The following is a 27,987-nucleotide window of genomic DNA, read 5'->3' as shown; positions in this document are numbered from 1 at the left end:
ATGGCCGCCTTTGGTTTGAAAACACATTTCCGCTACTCTCTCTACTTTCTGGAATACTGCGTACGCGTGAAAATTGTTCCGCAGAGATAATTGTTTTCATTTGATGATCTAATTGCTCTCTAAGAGAAAATGATTCCAACTTTCTCGGAGTCCGTCAGTTATTTCGTATTGATGTTTTATCCCGAAATTCCCAGTATTTGACAGCTGGCATGATGTTGCAAAACTGCCATCTTCCCAGAAAAGTGACTTATCATTTCCTTTTTTACATCCTGATTAGACAATTGAATTTTAGAGGGATTAAAAGCTCGTAATTCCAAGTTTCTACTTAAATTTATTTCTGGCAAGTGTTTATGTATTCTTGACTTAATTATTAAAGATATTATTTATATTCCAACCTAAGATAGGCAACCTGTGGTAGATTATTTTTTTTCAGTTAGTTGTGGAGCTATCCGTGTTCTATAAAAGCGTGGCACTTAAAAACATATGGTCATATGGCTGTTATCGCCAACGCGTCAGCTGTCGTCATATGCTCTTCGCTGTTTTCTTTTTCGAGAAGGTACTTCGCTCTCGAAACTCCTTATCGTGCGAGCCTTATCTTAGGCCCCCATGTTCATATAAACAATGACCATCTTTAAAAAAGGTTGGTTGTCGAGTGATAATTGGTGTTTGACTATGCGGAAGGGATTTTGGACTTTTCTCTATTGACCTCTGCTGATCTCTACCGTTTCAAAAGTAACATTAGATGCCCTTTTAGCATAGGCGTCATTCTCAGTGTGGCTCGCTTTCTTAAGGTTAATTTGGGTAAATCGGTTTACAAAATGCCGGTAGTCCAGTATATTGACGTGGAATCCGTGTTGCTGCCCGACATACCTTAGTAATGGTCATCTATGATGATGGACGTCTATTGTTTTGATTACGTATTTTTATGGTCATCTACGCGATTTTAACTTCGAAATCTCTTTTTCTCATCCCTCATCTTTTGCGGAGGTGATTGTTGATAGGAAGCGACGTTAATGCTGCTTTTAGCTACCTTCTTAATTTTAGTCCTCAGAGCGTATTATAATCTAATCGCATGCTGTTGATTGTTAGTTATTTTATGCATTGCATTAATATTTGGTTTTCTTCGGATGCCAGTTGGCGTTAAAAAATGAAGGGCGAAATCTGAAGATGGATATTACACTAATGTCCGTTTACTATCTTATAACTGTTAAAAGAAGTATGTTTTTTTTGTGGTTCGTTGGAATCATTCTTCTATCTTCTGGTTGAGTTTGAGTCATATAACGTGGCGGATGGATCGTTTCAACTTAGGTCGTCATAATCATAGCTTATCATTCCGAATGTTTTTCTGCAGCTTACTTCTTAATCGTTCTCTCTTCAATTACCCCTCCCGTCTTTCCCCCTACGTGAGCCGGCCTTGAAAGTGGTACTATTGCTATATGTGGGTGTGAATAGGTAATTCGAAACTTTGAAAGTATATCCAGTAATCGTTTCTTAGCTTCTAAAATTTCAAAATTTCTTGTCCAATAGACTCTGGGGCAAACCTGATTCACATTTTTATGAAATTTCATCTTTTATTTCGTTTTGATCTAAGATTTTACCAATGACAGTAACTGAAAAACCGAAGCAAATAGGCATTTATTGGTGGAATAGAAATGATTAAAGGTATACCGCTTCAGAGGTACTAGTGAGGTTACTTTTCCTTTTTCGTTGAGTAAGTGTACGTGCAATCTTTTAAGCCACCTTTTTCGATGTGAAAGTCGGGAAATGTCAGAAAGAAAGGTTTTCGTTTCCAAGATGAGAAAACGCCAAACGATGGCCTTTTTCCTGGAATTCACCGAAATTTCCGTTGCAACCATTGTCATTTTTGTTCAATCTCGAACCGAAGCCGAGCTATGATTTGAATCCGGGTTCACAGGCCCACGAATGCCATCAAAGTGAGGCGTTGATGACTTGCTATTTTCGAGCACCATTATCATTGATCGTCTGTCCTGAGATTGGAATGGCGCATCTCTAGCATATTCATGTATTCCTAGGCTTAGAAAGTAGTTGTTTTAATATTCTGGATTTGAAAAGGCAGTGTTGGAGTGAGAGTCAGTGATTTTTTCTTCAAATTGTTTTCGCCTGGGTTTTTTTTCGCTCCACCCTTCCTATTACGAATCTTTCTAAATTTATTTCTTAATCTAATTTCTTAAATTATTTATTTTATCGAGGGTTATGACCATTCACCACCTACCACATACATGTGTAAACCAGTGGCAGCCTGCAAAATAGAACGTAGATGAAGATGAGATTTTTAGGATTTTATTACAAAATACCATTTATATCACCGTATCCGGAAACAGGCAGCTAGAGAACCTGAAGTCTCCTGACCGGACCCGGTGTGTTAATAGTCCTAATTGCATCGTAAACACGTTCCGACGAGATGGAATACGACAACCCTGGCTAGAACTCTCTTGAGGAAGGAAAAAGCGTGGACGCGTCCTTGAGTGGACCCTGTTGGTGACGTAGTCAAGTGTTGATTCACTGAGTGGTTGGGGAGGAAAGAATAGTAAATTCTGAGGTCGCGCGTTGATGAGAAAGAGTGCGCTTAAGGAAGATGGAATCCCAGAATTCACTTTACTTGGTACTGCGTTGTTGCTTGACAGGTGCTGGGACCATGGCTCTCCGGGAGCCCGTTGTCCTTTTTGCCGTACTCTCAAGGGCGTTCGGTGGAAAGGCACGGCGTGATGACCATGTCGACTCAATTCCCGTTTATAAGTCATTGGAATCTTTCGAGTGCATGATTGAAATTTCTTTTCCCAGGTTTTTCCTCCCCCAAAAACTGCTAGTAATCTGTAAAGTGTAATCAGATGCTGAACTCAGCCGATCTCTTTTGTTTTTGCTTTAATTTCCCTTCTGACTTCATCCATTTTTTCACGATTTTCTGCATACGATATGTTCAGTGTGACGGAATGGGCAATATGTTCAATGTGACGGAATGGTCGATATTAATCGATGAACTCGATAATGTCTGTATTTCTCTATATACCTAATAATTATTGCTGCGTCAGTGTATCGTCGAAACCTTGATATTTCTTATATATCGACGATCTACAAGGTTTGTATTAAAAGTATCGGTAACAATTTTTCTCTGACGTGTGCGTGCGTAAAAGTGCTGAATTCAGACCCTCGGTTAAGTGTGCGCATGATCGCGGATCATATTGGCATTGATAAGATTACAGTGCACACAATTTTATCATTGAAAATTCGGCGATGCGAAAGATCTACGCTTAACTTGTCTTGAAGGTCTTGACAGATGACTAAGAGCAGAGTCGAGTATCTACTTGCGAAAATCCTCTGCTAAGCAACACGACGATTCCCCAACCCCCTTACTGTCCCGACTTGGCACCAGCAGACTATTTACTATTCTCAAAAGTGGAATCCTTCCTCAGAGGACACCACCATGGGCCCATAGGTGCCGTCAAAGAAGCTTGCACGCGTACCCTTAAGGGCCTTGCGGAATCCACCTTCCGGGGAGCCTTCGAGTCGTGGAAAATCCGCTGGCAAAAGTGTGTCGTCGCTCAAGAGATGTACTTAGAAGAATTTTGAGGCATTGCAGCAATATCTGAAATCAATCTATTTTAAAATTAACAGTTTCAGGTTTAACTTTGTGGAGTTCCTTCATTATGAGCGTTAAAAGAAACTTCGCACTTCCACAATAAAGATATAATATTTCACGACCATGAAAGGCCAATGAAAAAAATCTTAAAAGACTTCAATATCTTTTCCCAGCCACCCTACCCCCACCAAGGCAGTGATGATCATCGACCGTCCCTTAATTAAGGTCAAACCATGGTAGACCCCCTCCTAATTAAATGTAGAACACAATGTGTTTTTTTCCGCCGCTATTTTTAAGAACGGTGGAGTGTTACATTGTGTTCTTCATTTAATGATCATTTAATTAATATAAACTTTCACAAATTTGAGCTAGTGACCTTCCAATGCATAGCCTCCCCCTCCCCTAGACCACTAATAGGCTGCTGCACCTGAACTCAACTTAGCCCCTCTCCCTTACTCCCCCTACCTTACCGCTTCTCCTCTCCCTCACTCCCCTCTTGGAGGCAGACTATCTAAGTTGAAAAAATGTTGATTTATGTCACCTGATGATGATGCGCAGCATCGAAACCATGGTCGTGGAGCATTAAATCTTCATTGTAGAAGTGTAAAGTTTCTTTTTACCCTCAATCTATTTTTCCGAAAATTATCCCGATACTTTTTATACTAACGATGTATATTGGAATAAGAGCATCTCTTAGCCCTATTTTCGGCAAATGTTATGACACCAGCCATAAACGTATGTAGAAAAAAATAAATGGGAAAACTCTTATTAATTTGTGAAGTGGTTCGCTCTTTTTGTGATGATCGTGAATTATGCAAGGGTGAAAACAAATCTTTGAGGATATATTTGGAAAGTAATTCTTTCTAATTTAATTATCATTGTCCGCTCTGCAGGTTTAATGTGGAATTTTTAATTTACTCGGTGCGGTATGCAATATTGTACTATAAAAGAACCATAAACACAGTAATTAACCCGAAGGTCGGTTTGTTAGGTGATGGTAGAGTTCACACGGCGTGTGAAATTCACACATCAGGGTAGAGGGGTGAGTTCCTTTCCCTGTACCGGTTATAGTTTCCCAGGAAGATCTGATACCCGAAAATATATACCTATTTTTGTTCCGATCTTGTGTTAAGTACCGGGCAGTTCTTCTCTGTGTTTTGTTCGATTCTTGAATTGAATGTATTTTGATATGCGTGTCGTCCCCAATGCTGGCGCTATAATCGATTTTGGGTCCAAATGACGATATATTTCCTTCAATTCTAAGTAGAAATATGTTTATGAGCTTTCATGTGTCAAGATCTTTAATTTGGAAATGTTTACTGTTTCACCCAAGCCCCTACTATTTTCAAGTAGAAGTTCAAGTATTTATTTCAATGATACTTTTGATCCGATCACAATAAATATTCCCTAGACGACTCCGTTTTTTTCGGCGATTAAGTATTGTTCCCACTTACTGCGTGCGTTTGCAGGAGGGGGACATGAGCGATTTATCTCAAAACCAATCTGGCCACAGTGCGTATCGTAGGCCAAGGCAGTGATTCCTCTCCTTTCGCTCTGGCCTGCTAGAAATAGATTGTGCTCATTTTCTACGTTGAAAATGTGAGCGGGAGAAGAAATTGTATTTGTTGGTTACGTGCAAGAGGGCGTTGAAGAAGGTGAAAGAAAGATGGAGAAGTGGAGAAAATAAATTCCTCGTTTGGGTGGAGAGGGAGAGGAGGTAGGGATTACAGGCATGGTGGAAGAACTGAGTTGATGAACAAGATTACGATTGGAATCTTTATGGGGCTGAAAGTGGAGCGAATTGAGAGGAAAATATTTGCTCTATGATTAATATATCCTTGTTAATACGTTGGACGGTATTTGGCATCCGTTTTTCATTTCATGTGCTCAAATTGAAGACTTTCGGATTATAATTTCTTTGCTTGCCACATTGAAGTAGACAGCTCCCTTAAGTTCACAAAGCGCTCTTCACATAACGTGTTGATGTTTCCCTCATTTCTCCCTATATTCTCATCTAGGCAGCTATTATAGTTATATTATTGGAGTTCACATTTTACGCATTAAGATGTATGTCCTTAGAATTTACGCTGTACCCTGGGGGTTTAATAAGCCATCCTATTGTCGTATTTGAGAAATATTTCTTAGCTAAGAAAATTACAATATTTCGGTGGTTGTTAAATTCATTACTGAAAGTTGATTTTCGTGTATTGGATGAATATAGAAATGCCTTAGACGTTATACTCACTTAGGAAGTTATACTCACAATGTTGTGTATCATGATTTTATCTTGATAATAGTTAAGTTATAACAGGTAAAGTAAAATTTCGATTTTGGTAGAATTTATGCCGAAAATGCTTTCCTCGACGGATTTATACTGCATACATTTTTTACCGCGCGCTCTAAAGGATAAAGCAGTGATGCGAGTATTACTCTATATTACAGTTGGCATATTCACTGTTTATTATTTTAGTACGCTCTGGGCTTATTGGTACACCGACAGTTTAACAGGGATAATATATGTAAGCCTCTATGTTAAATGCCGTCATAACTGTTGCCTAAATCTTGGGCATCTTATTCTTGTGTCTAGCACGTGATTCCGAATTTAAAAATGCAAGCCTCTAAAGAGGAAGAAGTTTGGTTATTTCGTATATTCAGCTCCACCCAAGCTAAAGTGATTGTTCGGGTACCAGATCTTCCTGGGAAACCATAACCGGAACAGGGAAAGGAACTGGGCCCCCTACCCTGTTGTGTGAATTTCACACGCCGTATAGGGCTTAGTACTGGGTGATCTCTACCATCACCTACTAAACCGACCTTCGGGTTGATTACTGTGTTCATGGTTAATATATATATTAATATACGTGCACTTTTATGTATCCAGAGTTGAAAATTACAGATATTTCTTTTCTACTTCATTCTAGCACAACGCAAGTCTTTGGTATCCCATTTCCCACTCTGCCAAACAAGAATTTGCCGAGGCCAAGTGTGGTGATAAATCTGTTTCGTAAGTACCTAATTTTCAAAATTCTCGGTACCATTATTTGTGGATTCTAATTTCAGCTAGATGAATACGGTGTCTCGTCGAATAGAAATCATATCGCGCATATTTTAAAGTAAAATGTATACCCAATTATTAGTTTAAAGTTGCTATTAATTATGAGGGTAAAAAAGAAACTTTACACTTCCACAATAAAAATTTAATATTTCACGACCATGGTTTCGATGCTGCGCATCATCCTAACCATGGTCGTGAAATATTAAACCTCTCTTGTGGAAGTGTAAAGTTTCTTTTCTACCCTCATAATGAAGGAATTCCACAAAGTTAAACCTAAAACTGTTATGCTATTAATTAATTTCACTGCCCTACTACGAACATTTCTATCGACTTTAGACCGATTTGAACTTTGTTGGCAATGGTTCTACCCGCGAATGGGATTGTAAACTCAGTCAGTGGAATTCCCCTCGTAATCATTCGGAAGTTTTTCTGTACAGGAATACGGCTAACTCTATAAATACACTACAATCACGTGATTGGATTTATTAAATAATTAAGATATCGCATTATATTTTTACGCATTGCGTAGTGGATTATAATATTCATTTCTTTTCTAGCCTCATGCTATACGTATCCTTTTACGGATTGAAATGTGTGTGGATGGGAGTAGTTACACCTGTAGTGTAACAAAGGAAGGAACATTAAAAGAGGCGAGATTATCAGTGGACGATTTATTTAGTTCAATTGCTTCTAAGAATATCTTTATGTGTGGCTTCATCGCTAATATGTTGGAATTAAAGGGTAACAATTTTTGGCGCGTTAAAAATAGTTATTTGCCACTTGATATCTACATTTGTCCGTTTTTTTGTAGAAGCTTTTAATTTTGAGGCGCTAGAAAAGAAAGCTATATTCGTTGGACAGAATTTGGGATAAGAGGTAGTAAAAATGATGGACTACTACTAGCCCATTACGCCGAGTAGTTACAGAATAGTTGCCCCTGGGAAAAATTGCTTCCGGTATTCTTGCTTGTAGTCGTTTTGGCCTACCACTCAGGATACACGTAAAGTATTCCATGTCAATTAAATTTAATTTCTGCAAAAATTTGTTTGCCAACACTCAGGGATGCGGTCGGCCTAGCAACACAGATTCGCAAACACCAGAAAATAAATATGTCCGGTGCACGTTTCACCAGGAAAATTGAAGAGCAAGTAATGGAATTCGATCCAAAATGTGTTTCGTGCTTCTTCATCTTTCATCGATCACAGTTCGCAATGTACGGCTAAAAGTAGTCCCTTGTGATACCATAGTAAGCCCGTCTATTCTGGCCTAGTCCTGATTGCGTCACTGCCAACACAGGAAAAAATAAAATGTACCTCCCCTTATTGAAAGCACCTCAGGTGCATAATCCTCCGGTACGTCACACGAAGGAACAAATTTCATATCGCAGTCCATGGGAGGGAGTGAAAATAGAAACTCATTCGATTAAGCATCCCTCTTCAAGCAATCTTTCGACCAGGATTACGCCACACGAGTTTCGTGTAGGTATTGTTCATCATTCACCATTCTCACCTTTTAATCGTCGTATCATCGTCATGAAAAACCGTAAGCACAGTAATCAGCTTGAAGGTCGGTTTGGTAGGTGATGGTAGAGTTCACACAGTACTAAGCTCGGTGGCTTGTGAAATTCACACATCAGGGAAGGGGGGCCAGTTCCTTTCCCTGTGTCGGTTATGGTTTCCCAAGAAGATCGGATGCCCGAAAAATCACAGTTTCAGTGCCCGGAGAGGCTTGCCCGGGATTCGAACCGGAAACCGGGGTCGAACATTGGAAAACACTGACTTCTAAAGTCTCGTGCAGAGTGTGACTGCCAACTGGTGTGAGAAATAACGCTTACAAGGGCGAACTAATTGTGCCACGATTACTCTAGGCAGGCATGCCGTAGATTGCATCATCATTTCTCCGTTTTTCCGCGGTAGGTCTGTCAGCACGTATCGATCACAGTTTGTGGATAAATTCATTTGATGAATAAAATCCATTAATAGATCTGTGGAAAAAACAACACTAGCCTGAAAACTCTTGCAGTGATGTGTTGAGTTAATTTCCATGGTTAACTTTCAATACATATCTTTTCGTAGGATCCATTTCAGGACAATCAAAAAGTGTGAACTTATGGCACCATTTATCTCAAGTCGTAGAAAGCTATATCTGTGTTAAAAAAAACCATAAACGCAGTAATCAACCCGGAGGTCGGTTTGGTAGGTGGTGGTAAAGTTCACCCAGTACTAAGCCCTATACGGCGTGTGAAATTCACACATCAGGGTAGGGGGGCCAGTTCCTTTCCGTGTGCCGGTTATGGTTTCCCAGGAAGACCTGGTACCCGAAAAATGACATAGCTTGGGTGGAGCTGCAGGTGCTCAGAGACTTGTCCGGGAATCGAACCCGGGGCCTCCGGTCAATAGTCCAACGCTCTACCCCCTGCACTACCGTGTCCCATTTTATGTGTTATTTTTTTAAATAGTAAATATATATTACATATATATACCATATATAAAAACTATATATAACTGTATTATACTAGTATATATAATATGTATGTATAAAATAGCGCCTATACATCCATATTTACGTGATAACCTGCAAGCTGCCACATGGTGTGTGACGGGGGTGTATTCACACGAGACATGCTGAGAATGTAAGGCGTTACTGTCAAGAACCGTTCATGAAAGAGTAGCAATTTTGTATGAATTAGTCTGTGAGATATTTCTAAACATCAAATGAAGGAGATCGGGATGGTGTGGTGGCTAACGTGCAGGCTTCCCTCCGAGAGGTCCCGAGTTCAAATCCTGGAGGCAACAATTATTTTTCAGTGGTATCCCGATACTTGAGGTGCTTTGTGGAGAGCACTTAGAGTGAGTGCGGCGTCCGTCGTATGGGACGTTAAACTGCGGACCCCTTGGCGCCTTTCGGCGAGAGTAGGCGAATGCCGACGCCGGGTTTATCTCCACACTTCCTTTCCCTTCCATCCCTAATGGCGCAGATGACCTTAGCTGTCCGTCGCCCCTCCAAAAAAACTACAATCTGCTACAATAAACAATGATAAATAAAATAATTTAATTTATTGATAATAAGTATAGCTTAAAGTTTTGGCATTGGATTTCCGTATGTGTAGCTGTTAGCACTATTACCGTATTTAGTGCGGCTGTCTCGCTCGCTCCGACAATTCATTCATATATATTTTTAAGTGGCTGAAAAAGTTTTCTGTTTTGGTCAGTGGGGAATGCAACAATAATGACCTTTAATTCTCTCTTGTCTAAGAAAAGTAACATTTTGCAACTTAAATGGTGCTGTGAACATTAGCACTTTCCAGCTCATGACTATGTGAAACTGATATGTGGTATACTAATCATACCCCATGTTTGTATTTGGTGAAGCATATTGAAACGCAGGTCTCATTAAATTATTTCAGTCGGTGAAAAATTGTATTGTCTTGTTTTTAGTTTCCCAGGATTCGACTCTTTCAAAATCGACTCTTGCGCATCAACTGAAACTGCCGCATTGAAATACGTATAGACAGTTCACAGCCACTTTCTTTTTTATCGTTTCCAAATGCCATCTACTCGCTGGGTGTGCGGATTGCAAAACCTCTAATTGCAATGACATTTTACAATCCGCACCTCCGAAATCTCTTGAATTATTGATAATTGCAAAATCGCAAATGAAAACCAGTAACAAAAGTTCATCTACAGGGCGCGGAAACCCGGTAAATGTACACTAGTCAATACACCAGTCGAAATTGTTGGGGCCATTTTCTGGCAAGTATTTCATTGGCATCTGTCGAGCATTCGTTCTTTTGGAGATTCCACGCTAGGAAACAAACAGCCTCTTGAATAAGACTTCTCAAAACTCAACGGTAAACTTTAAAGTATCTTTCGAGAAAGTTATCCCCCTTCCCACCAAACCCCTTTGCCTCACTGAAATTAGTCAGCTCACTGTCAATTCCTTCCATCCGCCCTCCGTGAACGGAATGCCAAATATGGCGTCGAGCTGGCCCTCGTCATTAATTGGGTTGTTTACTCACGCGAACCCTTGCACCAAGTTTGTGTCGCTTGTTGATGCTGCTCTTGCCTCCTACAGCCTAACATTCCTTTCCTCAATGCTTCACTAGTTTCTCGAAGTAATTTCGGTGTGATTGGTCTGAGAGTAAATTCGGATTATTCGCGAGAATTGTTTTTATCCCTTGTGGAGGTGAGTTATGCGATGATTGAGGCACTCATGTATTGGTAGGTGTATATGTAGGTGAGGCCAGAGGTTTTTCGGTGCTGAAATCTCACATTTCGACCTGGCTGGTTTTTACGAGTTTGTCGAAGGCTAAAGCATTGCAAACAAATTAAACTCCAGTTCAAATGGCTGTTGCATTATGCGTCTTTTTAATTTGATGCCTGGTTCAGGATATCAAGTCGATATTTCAGAATCGTTTAATTTTACCGACAATTGACAGCTTCCCTGATCGTCTAAATATTTTGAATATCTTGTAAAAAGGAAGGATGGGTGATGAGCACCTTTGCGTTTGCTAAAACACATTGCATTGCCAAATTTATATGCAAACCGGAAGGAAGTATGTTGACGTCCGCTCTTTGACCGTGGCGGCGAGGCAAATTTAATGCTTACCTGGGAATAAACGAAAGTTGTCGAGTCCTGCGTTTGAATTCCAGATTCTTTTACGTGGGCGCAAGTAATGAGTTTGGAAACGTCTAGTTGACTTGCCCCCGGAACATGATTGCGTGCTTTGCATACTCGCTTTGCGTGCCAGTGAAAGGCCACACCTCAGAATCACTTTTCTCAAGTTCGTCGATTATATCGAGTTTGGTGTGACGACGTTGCAGTCCGCGGGCAAATCAGTGGTGTTAGGGCAGTTAAAAAGCTCAAGAAAAGCCAAACTGGCAGCGTCATTAGGATGTTGGTATCATCATCAGTTCGTGTTTGCCTCAGGCTGTGTCAGAAGCCGAGACTTTAATTTCGGGCCGACTTCAATGATACCAAACTGTCACTCGAAGCGTTCGATGCTTTTGATTCACATAAAGTAGCCAGTCGGATACCAAATACTACTGAGAAAAATCGTGAAAAAATCGGCAATGTGAATCCATAGTGGGCACCTGCGGGGAATAGAAGATGAAAAGAGAGAGATGTGAGCAGATAGGGCTTTTTATAGGGAGAAACCACTATTGACGGCAAATACGAGGAGCTTTCAAGTTTTAAGGTCTCCTAATGTTTTTCTTCCAAACAAAAGAAAAGTTAAAGAAAAATATACGCATCGGCCAGCCGGATTACTCAACTGGCATAACACATAGAATAGAGACCTCAGCGACTTACTAGGTGCGTTCTACTTTTAAGGTCTCCTAATTTTCCTGTGGAAATGCTTAGTCCAGAAAGTTGAAAGTTTGTTAGTCTTGGGAACGCCATTATTCCATGGCTGCTGAGAACCTTTTTTCGATATCAAATGGCAAATGTTGATGTAAGATTGAACCGAATGGGTTTTCTTGCTTAAGTTTGCGATATATTCCAGCTATTGATGAAAAATAAAATATAATCAGATATCCCGGTCAAGGCGAATGATTTTTGCACTCCGAAATTGTTGCATTGAAATACATATTAGCGGATGACTCCGCTAAAAGTTACTGTGGCGGAATCTCCTGCAGTGTCTAGGAATTTATAATCAGATGATAAGTATTACCGTTCCCGCAGTCTTTAGGGAAATAATTACGATTTGCATCAGATATCCATAATATGATGAGGTAGAAACAAATATAATTGCTGAAATCTAAGCGGATTTGAATCAGTGTTCTTGAAATGCGTTGCGCACATGAATCATATTTTATAATGTCTTTCGTGGTCTAAAATGCCAAGTACGCTTTCGGAGATTCCACGCAAGGAAACAGCCTCTTGAATAAGGCTTTTCAAAACTCAACGGTAAACGTTAAAGTATCTTTCTTGAAGTAAGGTCGTCATTTACAAAATGAAGTTAATTTATGAAGCAAACATTTACTTTTAGATAATTTCTCGGGCTCTCTTTCGTCCGGAAATGGTGGCTATCTAGCCTTTTATTGGAAATTTGACTTTTCCTTTGTGTGGGTGGGTCGTGCGAGTCCTTGCTTCCGTTTTATTTATTTAAACTTATCAGCCGATAGTCGCCGATACATGGTTGGGAGATGATATTGTGGTCCGTAAATGCTTCTCTCGAGTCTGAGATAAGAATTGATTCACTATATTTCTATTGCAGAGAGTTGTAATCGCAAAATAAACAAATACTTTGAAACAGACTGATGGCGGTATATACGGGGAAATATGGTTTCATGAAAAATATGTTATTAATGTAATACCGCTTATACTTAGATAAGCCTATCAAATTCTCGGGAAGAAAGATTCAAATGAGTTGGTATAATCCCGTAGATCCTTGTGTATCTGCGATTTTGTCCTTGGCATCAGTCACCTGTTACTAGCTTTTTTTAGTTTAGCCAGTCTTATTCTTTTTTTTTGTAGGCATACTCTACGGTACATATAAATTTAATACCTGACGCCATTGGCTGGAAGCGAAATCCGTATCCATCCTCTCTGACCTCCAAAAGAGGCAACATGCTGTACCCAAGTACACAGAGCCTTCCCTTCAGAAAGAGAAAGCACTGTGGGTCATTTTTATCGTACATTTCCCCTGTCCTTCGTGCTCCTCAAATTCTAATTACGTGCCGTTTTCATTCGCATTTACTTAACAACGTGGAATGGTAATTGATGAACTCGCCTTGTTTGCTTGTCTTTTCCTGTTTTAGGTATCCGTTCCTAGATATTCATGCGGAACCACATTGTCCGTTAGAAATACTCAATGAGTTAGTTATGGCTGTGTAATTCCTTAGGAGCTACTAACACCGGGTCTCTGGTTCAAATCCTGGTGATACACCCGCAGCTTATTACAAGATGTGCTACATTATTGGCTCCTCATATTACTGTGAATCTACGAATGGCGGATGGAAAGATAATATCCTGACCTACCTTCCCTTAATGTGTGGAATTCACACGTCCGAATAGCCCTTGTACGGAGCATTCCTTACCCACCAAGCAAAACTTGTCTGATGCATGGATGTATTTTTGGCAAATTAGTTGTTAAATGTGAATTTAAAAACATGTTATCACATTTCAAATTTTGTGCATGGTAATACAATATTAGTATGTATTAGTAATGCAGCTTGTAGCATGACTATCTCATGATCTGAAATGAAGTAATTTTTCCTACTATATTTAGCGTTAAACTTATGTTGTCAAAGTAAAAAAAGTGCCTCAGATTTTGGTTCTCATTTTATTGGGGGAGGATTAAATATTTCGTACGCCTTGCTGTCCTTTGAACCTTACCCGTTGGTTCTTACCCTCTTCAATACAACGGTTCTTACCCTCTTCTTAACGCCTTGATTTATTAGCTTGTTTTTAAAATTTTCCCTTATAAGATTACTAGATATCTGTCAAATATGAAGAATTATTTAAAAACCAGGGAATAAAAATATTAGTCCTAATAAGTCTGTAAATTTTGGAACTTCATTGAACTTCCTCGAAATTCTGTATGTATTGGGAATTAATTCAACGGATACTGCATAATTCATGAGTTCAAAGTTATGGTTGACCGAATGGTGTTGCAATTAAAAAACAGCTTGAAGTAATACCAGTTACCTTATTTGTACAACATTTGCTGTCTAGCGGGACGCGTCATATTAAATTGCTAATCAAGAGCATTGAAGTTACTAATTTCCACCCGGAAAAGTCAATCTTACTAAAATTTTCTCTCGGATAACCTTGAAAGTTCCCAAAAAAATCGGAATCAGTGGGAGAACGGTAAATACAAAACTGAAACAGCTTTGACCACGGGCAGAGGTGGGAGATCGACAGTCAACAGCGCTCCCAGAGCGCGGTCGTTGGCCTTGGAATCGGAGCACACCAGCATACCCTCGCATTCATCCGACTGTCCTCTTTCCACGCAATGGGTCACACCCCCCAGCTTCGCTTCCTCTCCCTTTTCTCCACTTTCGCCTTTCTCCCCATCCTCCCCCCCCCTTTGCTTTTGCGTTGAGGCAACGCATTGGTCTAGAACATACAAATTAGTCAGTGCATGCATTCTGGTGAATCTACATGAAACATGCGTGGGAGTGTTTTGAAGGAAACTGCCATAGAAAGGGATGGCCCAGTAAATTAGCAGTGCGGAAACCTCCCAAAGGACTCATCGGACCCGGCCGTTGATTTGGCCGCTTGTGAACGCACGTTGCGTCGGCGCCCAACCTCCTGCTAACCCCCGCCTCCCCTCAAATCCCGCCCCGCCCCTCACACTCTTCCTGCCAAGTGCTCCCCGCCCTCTCGCTCGTGGTATTCTTGTTGTGGAAGTGCGTGCCACGGGTTCTTGTGACGTCGGCCAGAGGGCAAGGCGGCTATAAACGAAAGCGCCGGCTGCATGGTGGGTTGACTAGTTGGGACGATTGAGGCTAGGCGTCTCTGCCTCTCCGTCTGCTCAAGTTGGGGGGAGCACTTACGAAAACGAAATACTCTTTCCTTGGCGCGACTGTTGGGAGGAAGGGTGAGGACGGTGTGGAGGTTGGTTGCAATGGCCCCTCCCTCATTGGCAGGTTATTCCTTTAACACGAGAGGAAGCATCCCTCCTTCATCATCTGGTTAAGCCGGCTGAATGATTGAGGGACGAACGCCGCCTGCTGGAACAATGCGGTGAAGTGGTGGCCATTACAGACATTAGTGTTCCATTTTTAATCATAATGAACTCGGCCTCAGCATGATATCCAACAAGTTTGTAGCCTAAAAAATATGTTCATTTTTTTGGAGTTTCTAATTGATTGTTCCAACAATTAATGTTGTAATTAGGTATCCTTCACCGAAGCTCCCGCGGATCCTTACCGGTCGAATTGTTTTGAGGCCGGGAAGCGTTGGTTAGAGGTGGAAGGAAATTTTGATCGTTTCTTGCCGGCACGGCTCTTGCATCCCAGAACGGTTTGCTGCATGCTTCTCCGTAAAAAAGTACGTGGCTTAATATTCATCGGAATTGTGATGCTGCGAATTCCTCTTTCCTCGGTGAAGTGCGTGAAATATTTCCAGTTTGAAGATATATCGTGAGCAGCTAAATACTAAATAAACCGCGACCGGAATAAGTGAAATTTAACCAGGACATAGTGAAACATCAACAAGGAGAAAATAATGTCGGGGAGCACTTTTCGTAAAAAATGAAACCTGTTATTCTTCAACATCCCTCTCGCAAACAATTCGACCGCTACGCACTGTCGCGGAGACAGGCAGATGAATTCATAATTAAATAATAATCAAAATATCAAAGCAATAAAGGTTTTATTCTCTTCCTTGTAGTATCCGTTATGCAGTCACGATATTTAATGTTTAAAGGTGAACAGGTGCGATTAATTATAATTGCATATTTTTATGTTCATTCGGTAGACTTTCAATATGACTAACGGTTTAATGGAGCCCTCCATTCTACTTTATCCAGTGATAATTCTCTTAAATAAAGCCTAATAATTTTTCTATCTTAGGTCATCCATTATTTGGTCCATCTACTGGGCCTTTGTCTTTCTTTTTTTTAATGTTTCTCTTCCATTTTGATGTTCCTTTTAAAATCATTCTCTCCAGATCTATCTAATATATCTTCAATATTGCTTGATTGCCTTTGTCCACGTCGTTTCTTGTTTCTTGTATTATTTGTTCATTGGATGTCCGGCATCCACGTAAACTATTAGGTTTCGAAAGATCTTCTGATATAGTTTTCCTGTGGTCCATTCATTTCCATAGATGTCCCACTGCATCTTATTGTCGTCCGTTGCTTCTGTGAAATTTCCCCTAGTGCATATTCCTTATTCATTGACTTTTCGCATACTTTTCAATAGATGATTTATAAAATGTACAGAAAAGTAGAGATGTTATTTAGAAAAACCTAAAGTGTTTTGAATATATTTGAGAAAGTGTTTATTAAAAATTTATAAAGTTTAAGGAAGGAAATTCTAATTTTGGTGGCGCATTATTTTCTCCTCACTTGTGAGATGTGCTAGTTCGTGATAGCCAATGTAGTGGCAGTAGTTGTTTGGCATTAATTGACAATAAATAATAAAATGCAAGTTACATGAACCTGTATATGTTAATGTCTTAAATGCAATTGAAAAGAATCGGCAGGTTTGTACTCTAATTTCTCCCGCTGTCATTCCATAGCAGATTGGTGTAATGGATTCTATACTTTCCCTATTACTAACACTTTAGAAAGTGGTCATTACGTAAAATATTTCCTTTAATCGCTCTTAGTATTTTCTATTTAATTGGATTTCGTACTTCCATGATTTCCATTGAAATTAACTAAACCAAAATGATAATAATCGAATACATGTTCGCATGCCCAATGTTAAAAAGATAAAATGGTTAAAAGTTAGATATTTCACAGGCTTAAGATTCAATGTACAGAGGTACTCTAAAGATCTCTCGAAGAATCCCAAACTTTGAATTGTATTATCGTAAGGTCATTAAATTTGTCCATTTCCCTCTGTCGTAAGCCCTTTTTGAAGTCAACATAGAAGAGACGACATTCGTTTTTCGAATCGAGTAATACGATGGGAAACCGTCAAAATCCTGAGAATTGGTGACTATTCGGTAATATCGTTTTGTTAAGGCCAAATGCAAAGTGTGGTTGCTTCAATAATAATACAGATTGTGAATCATGGAGAGCATCAACGCTGGCCATATAAAGTGTATTTTTTAAAGTAAGCTGTCGCGAGCGGTAGCGCTAATGGGTATGTCTTCAGTTGGGTCTGGTTTTCGTTTATACCAAGAGGTTGGTTTTCTCTCTCAATTCGGAAGAATTGCTTCTCCCCTGCTTCACTATCTCCGTTTCTTCCGGTTTGGCATCACCATAGCTTCCCCCACCCCAAACGCCCCCTCCCTGCGCCAGTCCATATAAACTGTTACACTATTTTACCCCCTTTACCCCTCCCCGCCTCTCTTCTCCTCGTGCCTTCCCCCATCTCCGCTGTACTCCCCGCCACGCACCCCATCCCCGCTCCCCTCCCTGGCGTGTTCCCCAACCCCCCTCTCGAGTTCCCGCACCGCGAAGACTCGCTTCATTCACGCGCGCGGAGGCAAGGCGGTTGGTTGTGCTTCGAGGGTCTGGGAACGGGGAGCTAGCTCGGCAATGTGGACCCTCTGAACGTCTCCGGAATCCTGCGCGATTACTCCCAGGGGGAGTTTGCCATTCGTGTCATCGAGCCCACGAAGCTTCCGACTCCCCAAGAACTTCTAAATCCTCAAATCCTTCGTTTTTTTTGCTGTTTTCGTTTTCCTTCTCCCATTCGGTCCTATTTTTGAGTGGTGGTGTCCAGTCTTACTTCTGGAAGTGAGCGGGGAATGTTTTGAACCTTTTCCTTGGAAGAGCAGGGAGGTTCTGCAAGATAAGTGCGCTCGGGGAGATTTACCGAGAAGCTAGCTCGCCGTTCTTTGAAGATCCTTCGGATTCCAGTTTTGGCCTTCGAGTTTTTGGCGAAAGTGAGACGCGACGAGTGCGTGAGATTCCGAGAGTATTCTGCAGTATACAATTCGTTCGTCGTAGTTTCCCTCGTTGCTCGTGTCGTTGCGTTCCGTGTTGGTTTTTGAGTGGCTGTGCCTTTGTGTGAGTGTGTGTTACCGACCGTGGAATTGATCAATTGTTACGTTTTGTTTAATCCGAAGACGCCCATCTGAGAGCTGAAAGTTCCCGCAGTGCCTTACTCCACTTCGCTCCAACCGCGGTCCTCGTCTCCGCCAAGACCTCGCAGAACGTGACCCCTCGATCGACACATTTCGGAATTTTCGTCCGATTCCACGTAACCTCGCCGCCTCGCGTTATTCATTGTCTTGGAAGACGTCGAGGGCACCGCTCTCCAGCTGTCTCGGGAAGAGGTGAGCCGTGTGTGAGTGTACTTGTTTCTCGCTTTATGCGCGAGTGAAAATCCCTCCTCCTCTCTCAGTCATCGACGTCCGACCACTCTCCTCCTCCCGCCGCCCCCGTCTCTCACTCTTTGCCCCTTCCGATGACACACTTAAGAACTGGGAGACCCGGAAGGAGGAGGAGGAAGGAACCCGTTTATCGGCCAAGTGGGCCCACGAAAAGAAAACCACCTCTTTAATTCAATGACGACATCCTAGGGAAGGTGATGACGTGTTTTATTTTGATTTCTTTCCCGTCTACGAGTTTGTCTTCCTCCTTTTATGTATTCCTTTTGTTTCTCGTTTTGGTTCGTGTCTCCCTCTCCCTTCCACCCAATCGCTCGATTCTTGTGATCCCGGCGAGTTGTTTCCCATTCGAGAGCCGTCGCGGATCGTGACTGTCTTCGAAAGTGGGTGATGTTTGATACCGATCTAGTTCGAGGTTTCTGCGGTCTCTCCAGTGCTGCTCGTGTTCGTCGGCGCATGAGTCCCGTACGGCGTACAATTTATTGTTAGTGTGCCCCCTCTCCCCCCCCCACCCCTCCGCGCGTCCCGCGATATTAATATAAGGTGAGCTCGGCGTCTGCATGAAACAAGATCTCTCGAAGAAATAATGTTTCCGCCTGTGTTTCAGTGCACTAATGGTAGAATATTATCGATGCGAAGCGTGTATAGTGAAGCACATTTAACAGCACGGTTGTGGTTTCAACCTATGTCACGACGAAATGAGTTGAAGGCGTGTGTTCGTGCTGTTTGGGATCCAAGTCTATCCAGATAGTCATTCAAAAAATCTTTCCGCAGCAGTTCGGGCAATGTTGTCGTGTTACTGCTGGGCCGTGGTGAGGGTCTCCAGAAGCCGGGGACGTAATAGGATTAACTTCCCCACGCCAGGACTAAAAATCCGAATTCTCATCATAGTGCTGCTGAACAGCTATCGGAAAAGCATGGAAATGGAGTAAAACATATTCTTTCATCTTACGTGAAGCGAAATGCCAAATTTAAATAATAATTAATCTTATTACGTATGTTTTGACGGGATAATTCGTTGCATGGCAGAGTTCAGGAACGAGATGGCTATTTCGACAGCGATATTTGTTTCTCAATGGAAAAAAATTATAAACTATTGAGTACAAATCAAATTTTTTAAGTGTAAGTGAACATGAGAGTTCGGAAGTATACATTTGGTAGAACATCGAAGAGTGTGATTAAAATAGCAAAAACTGATCAGAGGAATAATTTTAAACGTAATTTTTCCTTGCGATTGTAGAAATTCAATGTTATGTCATTACAAAATATGGGTAAAAGATTGACGGAAATTCCTGACATCGTTGACACTGAGCAGATGCTATCAAGAATAGAGGTCGGGATAAATTCGGTAACATATGGTTTGTATAGGCTTCATTGCAACGTTGCATGCTTGTAATTGTGCTTGGCCTAGTCGAGCTTCAACGCGGCTCTAATATCGAGCAATAAAGGGATCAATTGCGTGGTTGTTGACTTTTGCCCATATCGGGGACGTACCAACAGCCACGAGTCCCTCATCCGGTGCTTTTTTCACCTTTGCAGTAACCCAGTAGTCTGCTGCATTTCTTTGGCTGCTTCATGGAGCCATCTTAAATATGTATTGTGTAACTCCTTATTTTTTTCAAAGAATAATCTTCCGCGAAAGTTGGTTGCATACTTACTAAATGCCCCAAATCCGTGTCGACTTGAAATTCACGTATGTAATGCGTAATTAATAGCGTAGCCGTTCTGAATTTCCATAGATTTATATTCACATATTTTCTTGTTTTTAAGTATGATGAGCTGTACATGTATATTTTCGTTTGCAAACTTGATAGAACCGATAATTTAGCCAATTACCCGGGTACATATCTATTTGGATACGTCTTCTTAATTTTAGAATACCACAGCTGCCCATTGTAAATAGAAAGTTTTAGTATAGGAACCTCGACCGGTTCAGTCAGGGAAAACTGGATTTGAATTTCGTCATGGTGCCGGGGAGGAAGCAGGTTTTTTGGTGGCAAATTGATTTACTCGGAGTCGCCTCCTTTTTTTTCGTAACTCATTCACTCTCAGCGAACAAATATCTCCCTTCTGTGTTAAAATACTATGTATATTTACTCTTGTCATTTTGCGATATCTCTGCTCTTGTGCTTTTTCGTAATTTATGAAGTAATTGTTTTTAGTTCGTTCATTGTAATAGTTGAAGTTGAAGGTCATTAGTTGGCATTAATTAATTAGCCTCCTAGGAGTATTCGGTTATCAATAAAATATTACATCTCATCCATCCTCGTTTTGCACCGGAAAAATGAATCCCCACGTAAGTGTTATCTCGAGCCTTGCCGTCCGTCTCACGTGGTCGATCGCGGCCGCATATTTACATTTCTACGCTTGTTTTGATTTATTAATACAACTACCAACCCTGAGCCGGAATTTTTAATTAATTGGAATCAGCACAATATCCTCATCTGTCAGCTGATTTTGTCTTATTATGTTTGATAAAAATCACCATAAATTCATGTTGTGTTGCCACAAGTTGCGTTTCAATCAGGTTGGGCATCGCAGAGAAGTGTTTTTGCTGAAAGTGGTAAAACTTGATATAATCGTAGCTGCGAATTTATCCTCCGTTGCGCGTATTGAGCGTCCGGGATCGATGATTTTTTCAGTTGTTTCAAACGCGAAGTACAGGAGATACCAAATTATTACTGCAACTACGATTGTCATTGTGCGTGTAGGATTGGCCCGGGGCGACCACAGTGTGTTTGCACCCCACTCCCCAGACTGATAACAATAGAAGGCACGTGCTCAAGTTAACGGGCATGCCAAATCGTGAATCTCTTATTGAGTGCGTAATTCTTTGGGGGGGGGGGGGCGTCAAAAATTATGTATGGTTATCCGCCTCTTATCCGGTCTCACTTCATCCGCCACACGCATTACACGACCTCGGTTTCACCCCACTGGTTGAATCTTAAAAATTATGAATTCAATTCATTGATTGTGTGTTTTTATTGAGTCAAGGGCGCTTCAAGGAAGTGTATTGTGAGGAAAAAATGTGTCGATTGAGCCGAGGAAGCAGACAACATACCAATGGGAGAATTTTTTGCAGATATAGTATGTCGGGCTGTAATTTATCGAACTCGTTTGCAGTATAGCAACTACAGCTAGGGAGGTCTTTTCTTCGGAAATAACATAAAATTATACAGACTCAAGTGCATTCAAATACAACACCATAAAGTATATTAACAATAAAAGTTCATAATTTACCAATCTTTTAGCATGAAATATGTTTTCCCATTTCCCCTTGGGGTCCTGATTAGCCGTCAGGACCGAGGACCGGACTGGCACAATTTTCAGAACCCATGCAAAGGCGGGTCCCGGGACCTTTGGGTAGGCAGACGAGCCCGAGACCACCGGACTAAACCGGTCGACGTATGCCTTCCTATTTTTTCGATGCATTCACTTTTCTGTCCAAGTGTTCTGGCCCGTGGGGGCCGGATAAGAAATCGCCTATTGTATGCTTAATATACAAATTTCTTTTACAAAAAAAACACGAAAAATTAGTTACTCTTTTGCCTTAAAATTCCACAAGATGAGAGAGAGCATCCCTTGCGAAATCCATAACCAAGGAATAGGTCACGCCGTCGTCAATTGAGACTGACCTGGTTCCGCAGCTGTTTACTCTTCGCAAAAATCCCTCTCGTCCTTCATGGTATATATTCTCAATGCCAGTGAAAATTTTTTCCGTGCTTGAAATCGCCTTCGACCTTAGAGGCGTCCCCGGATGTTTTTGCCGCAGTTCTGCTGTCTGAAAGCCCAAATTTCGATTCTGAAAGTATTTGAATGTGAACGGGTTAAGTCCATTGGTCATCGGATATTATTTGACAATCAATCGCGATCAGAAGTTTATTCATGAAGTTCGAGTTGCTGTATAGTGTGAACACAGATTAAGCTCATGGATCATATTCTCGACCTTGAACAAATATTAGCTCTAAGAAATAAAGAGGTTAATCACTATGAATCACAAATAAAGCATTTTGAAGTCTTTCATTGAGGAAATATGCAATTGCAGATTCTTTCTCTGAACAATGTTTTTTCTAATTTGTAGGTTATGCTCATTCTTCAGACTCCATGTACAATCAACATTACTCATACCTATCAAAAGCCAAAGAAGTTGCTTTGTGGCTAAAGTTATAAATACTTTTTTTTCTAAATACTGGGTAAATAATTCACCCTCATCTAACATAAGAAACAGCCATTATGGTCTGAATTATACACACTGGTGTCTACTCCCATTCCTACCTTTCCTTTGTGTGCTCCTTTGATTTATGTAGCTAAGTATCTAATTGAAAATGTTGGATCTTTTAAATGAAGTCATTTGCATTCTAATTACTTTTATAAATATTATTTGCTGGAATAGAAGTAGCATTTAAGTCATGTGTTTTGTCTTTTGTGCATAGTTGTTAAAAATTGAAGTCCTAATTTACATTAATGCGTTTAAAATATGCTCATGAAATATGAAAATGGAAAGATTTAAATTACTCAAACAATCCCTGAATTGTGTACAAGATGTTACTCGGATCATTATTAGTGATTTTTTGGAATTATTTCATTCCACCATTGATGTTTTCAGAATTTGAAAGATTAGGTGTGAAATGAATGAAAATCTTCTATCCGGTGCAGGGAAAGTTAGATTGATCAGATACTTTCCTTCATTAAAAGAGTATTGCAAAACAGAAAAGTTAAAATATTAATACTAAACAAAATATGCATGGGGGAACATATAAAAAGTAAAATCGGACTCTTGATTGCCAATTTTCTTGAAACCTTTCTTATTCCTTTCAACAGGAGCTGAGTCTGGTAATACTGTCCAGTGGGTATCTTGTTGGGCAATTTGGTTTTGAGGCCCCACCATGGCAGAAGCCCATTCTGCTGTAGCATTCTCATTTGCCATCACCCACGAAGGAGTTAATGTAAATTTTGATCATGAAGTTTTACATCTAGTGTGGTCATCAGGTGTCAGATCATGGAAGAAACGGATTGCTCGCTTTAAGGTCAGTAGTTAAGCAAATTATTGTAGTGTGTGGACAAAAAAAGTTTCCAGTTCATCATTCTAAGAATTAGTTTTATTTCACTTTTGTAATAACTGGTATGGCATTAATTAGTAGGTAAGTCAATTAAGGTCAGTTTCATAGTAGGTAAGTATCATTAAATTCTTGTCAAGTATTTTCACTGAGGCGGAATGGAGGACCCCCAAATATATATGTTACAAACTGACTGGAATGTCTTGAATTTCATTTGGTGTTCCTTGGTAAAGTGTTTGCATAGGCATCTGACCCCAAGGAGGAATCCAAATGATTGATATTATCATGTTTGAAACATTAAAGGGAAAAGCAATGAAAACCCACTTCAATTGTTTTCATCTTGAAATCTTGGCAACCCATCCCTCTGAGGCACATAGCATGTCTGGCAGCAGGATAGCTGGCCTCCACAGTAAAAAATCAATCTTTCAATTCTCTGTTGAGTCAGCAGTAGTATGCAGATTAGGAAGGGAAATATCCAAATGGGAATACAAAACTTAAGGATGATGTGGAAGACAGGAAAGCTATAAATGTTGTACAGGAAATGGAGAAAGGATAGAGGTATGTTTGAGCATGAAGTGAGTTGTTAAATATTGGCAGCTGTTTGAGATAACCATGATAATTTATAGTGTAGGAGAATAGATCAAGGATTAGTGTAGGGTACCCATAGTATGGACTAAGCAGAAAGTTGGGTAGAAGGGTGGCAAGAATAGTGAATGTATAGTGTGGTAGTTATTGTTATTAATAAAGGCAAAAGTAGTTTCAACACAGTTATAATGTAGGCCAAAATAGTGAAAAGTAGCCGAAAGGAGAAAGTTATAGAATGTGTATGAGATAAACTAAAACTAAACTAAATCAGTAATGGTGTAATAGGAAATATTTCATAGTATTGAAGGATTGAAATGTAGTCAGTTTTATTGAGATGAAAGGAAAGAATGGATGAAAAGGAAACATACAAGAAAATCCAAGAATTGCAAGAGTGTTTTATTAGTTTATTATTAATACATGCTGAGATACACTATGGAACAGCTGTTCTGTTAAAATTCTGTTGATACCTTTTTCAGTATGAATTTTTTCTTAAGACTCATTCTATTAACATGAGCAAAGAAGAATCTAAAAGTGAACTTTAAAATAATTTACTCTGAAGTAAATTGAAAAGGCAGTGTAATTATATGAAAAAAATTCAGAGACAGGAAAAGGCAGATGCCTTGTCAGCAGTTATAAAAACCTGAACTGTCGTCAGTTATAAAATTAAAAACAATGCAGAGGAAAGTTAGTGACTGAAATGCAAGAGAGTCCAAGAACTTGAAAATAATTCTAGGAGAACTCAATTGATGATAGATTAGGACGGTTGGCTTTAGATGTAGAAAAGGAATGTGATTTGTAGGATGATTACTTTTGTCTAGAGTGCTAGGATACAGGAAAAAACTGTCGAGAATGATGGTGGACAAAGCAGTTAGAATGAATAAGATCCTAACTAAGCTAATGAATAGGATTTAAGGATCAAGAGTAGAGAGGGTTGATTTAGGCTTGAGGAATTTGTTGAGTTAATTTTTATCCTAGCCCAAAAATAGTAAAGTAGTAGAATGTGAGAACTCTTCTAGAAATGCATTACTTTTTGTGTTTGATTAGGGTAGTATAAAGAATCATGTAAATGCAAAGCTTTTGAGAATGGGGAAAAAATCTTAACTTCCTTGCCAAAATCATTTGGTTTTTGTAAAGGGATAGAAACAATAATGACAATATTAATTTAATATGTAATCAATTTTAGATGGTGTGACTGGAATTTTATGAAGTCTAAAAGTGGGAAAATTTTTATAATTTTTTTTATTCACTCCTACGTGCCCACATTTTCCTAGGATACCACTGTGGTTGTGTCCATGCCTTGTTCAATTGCTTTTTTAAAAGCCTTATTTTGGTTAATTTCAAGAAACTGCAGGAGATGCCGCTACAGTAACGTTTAACAGAGTCGTCGGCTATTATGCATTTCAATGCATTAATATCAGATTGTAAAAATCCCGGTCAAGGCAATGATTTGTACACTCTGAAATTGTTGCTTTGAAATCTTATTTTGGCATCTAAATATTCCAGAAAATAACCTTCAAGCTTTATGTTGTGTTTGGAGAGTGTAAGAATTTAGTAGTTCCCTTCATAAAAATTAACTGTCTACATTAATGCAACTGGGTAATCATGGGTCTTACCCTACACTGGAGTAAAATGCTTTATAATAAGATAAAAAGTCTTTACTTATTAATATGAAAGCCATCTGAACTAATATACGAGGGCGATGCAAAAAGTAAGGTCTCCTTTTTTTTTCATGAAAAATCAAATTTATTCTTGACTTGGAAAGGTTGAGCATTTAGCTATTTTTCTATATAGATGCCTTGACGATCATTCATTTTTTGCGTTCTTGTAAGCAGTTTTTTCATACCGGCATCGTACCTTTCTCCTGCTGTGTTGCGAAGCCAACTGGAGTGATTGATGTCAAGGCAACTATGTAGAAAAATAGCTAAATGCTCAGGCTTTCTTACAATGTACACAAAGTTGAGAATAAATTTGATCTTTCATAAAAAAAATAGGGGACTTCACTTTTCGAATCGCCCTCATATTAAAGCATAACCTACAAAAAACCAATAAAGAGTAAATATAGTTTGATAAAAGAAAATAAATACAAAACTAGTCCCAAAAATCATGTATTACATTGAAAGAAATAAAAAGAAAATTTTAATAAAAACTACCCAATGAATTGTAAAAGGGACACAGAATTTTGCAAAAACCTTAATGTGTTTGTTGCAACTATGCACAACATTTTTGCTCTGGCTATCTCAATTGTTAAAATATTTAAATTCATACAACATCTGTTCATTCTTTATTCTTAGCTACACATATGGCAGTACTACTCCATATGGTGTCCAAACTCAAGCTGCCTTTTCATTAGGTGCCTTGCATTTAGGCACCTAAAGGCATGCACTTTAATGCTTTACCTGTTTGTATGCAGCTTAAGGCTTAATTCATGGGAGCTTGATGTAGTTGTCCTTATGTAGATATACGTATTTATGGTGTGATTTCTAGTCATTGTAGAGTATTCATTGATATTAGAATTGACCAAGAAACCATGACAATTTGTACACACAAACATACACACACTTCTCAAGGGGAAAAGATTACCCATGGTTTGTATAAAAAGTTTTGGGATAATCCTCTGAAAATAGATAAATTTCAGGTATTGCTACATTGCCTCAAAATTCTTCAAAGTACATTCCAGTGTGTTGACACACTTTTGCCCGCAGGTTTTACATGACTTGAAGACTCCTAGGTGGTAGGTGGATTCTGAAATGCCCTTAAGGGTATGCTTTGTTGGGAATAAGAAATAGTGTGGTGGTGCCACGTCAGGATTGTAAGGGGGTTGGGTAATGGTCGTGCTGCTTTGCAGAGGGTCTTCACTAGCAGACACTTAACTCTGCTTTTGGTCATCCATCAAGACCTTCAGGACAAGTTAAGTTCAGATCTTTTGTATTACCAAATTTTCAATACCAGTAAGATCTGTGATCATGTGCACACCTAACTGATGGTGTGAATTCAGCACTTGATGTACGCCAGGAAAAAATGTTTACCAATACTATTTATACCAACCTTGTACCTCAATGTATATCTCACTCTGTTAAAATTTCAATGGAGTTAAGAAAAACAAAAACTTGGATCTGGGAAATATTGGAATTATTTCCAGCTAACTTAAAGTACATTCCAGTGTGTTGACACACTTTTGCCCGCAGGTTTTACATGACTTGAAGACTCCTAGGTGGTAGGTGGATTCTGAAATGCCCTTAAGGGTATGCTTTGTTGGGAATAAGAAATAGTGTGGTGGTGCCACGTCAGGATTGTAAGGGGGTTGGGTAATGGTCGTGCTGCTTTGCAGAGGGTCTTCACTAGCAGACACTTAACTCTGCTTTTGGTCATCCATCAAGACCTTCAGGACAAGTTAAGTTCAGATCTTTTGTATTACCAAATTTTCAATACCAGTAAGATCTGTGATCATGTGCACACCTAACTGATGGTGTGAATTCAGCACTTGATGTACGCCAGGAAAAAATGTTTACCAATACTATTTATACCAACCTTGTACCTCAATGTATGTCTCACTCTGTTAAAATTTCAATGGAGTTAAGAAAAACAAAAACTTGGATCTGGGAAATATTGGAATTATTTCCAGCTAACTTGGGAGGCAATATGTTTCTTCTGCTTTAGTTTGTATTTTCATCAGTAATATTCCTTGAGTTTTGTTTTCCCTGTGGTAAGTGATTTTGTGAATTAACAGACCCTTT

At 39.8% G+C, this 27,987-nt stretch overlaps 1 protein-coding gene across 5 annotated transcripts in view; it reads left to right on the top strand.

Annotated features, from left to right (window-relative positions):
- The window catches only part of whd (carnitine O-palmitoyltransferase whd), a 129,022-nt gene that overhangs the window by 63,972 nt on the left and 37,063 nt on the right, over positions 1 to 27,987 (top strand). The window contains exons 3-5 of one of the 5 annotated variants that reach the window (XM_071590502.1): positions 6,520 to 6,602; positions 18,348 to 18,568; positions 23,433 to 23,638. In XM_071590502.1, the coding sequence (XP_071446603.1) occupies positions 23,498 to 23,638 (141 nt within the window). In that variant the 5' untranslated portion in view covers positions 6,520 to 6,602; positions 18,348 to 18,568; positions 23,433 to 23,497. Of the gene's footprint in view, positions 1 to 6,519; positions 6,603 to 17,765; positions 18,569 to 18,606; positions 18,809 to 19,811; positions 19,960 to 23,432; positions 23,639 to 27,987 lie in introns of those variants that run through there. The other 4 variants (XM_071590501.1, XM_071590500.1, XM_071590504.1 and 1 more) reach the window with 4 other exon arrangements.

The sequence above is a fragment of the Hetaerina americana genome, unplaced genomic scaffold, assembly GCF_022747635.1.
Source record: "Hetaerina americana unplaced genomic scaffold, ioHetAmer1.1.p SCAF_4, whole genome shotgun sequence".
In the NCBI taxonomy this organism is placed as follows: domain Eukaryota; kingdom Metazoa; phylum Arthropoda; class Insecta; order Odonata; family Calopterygidae; genus Hetaerina; species Hetaerina americana.
This window is presented reverse-complemented; position numbering and strand designations above follow the sequence as displayed.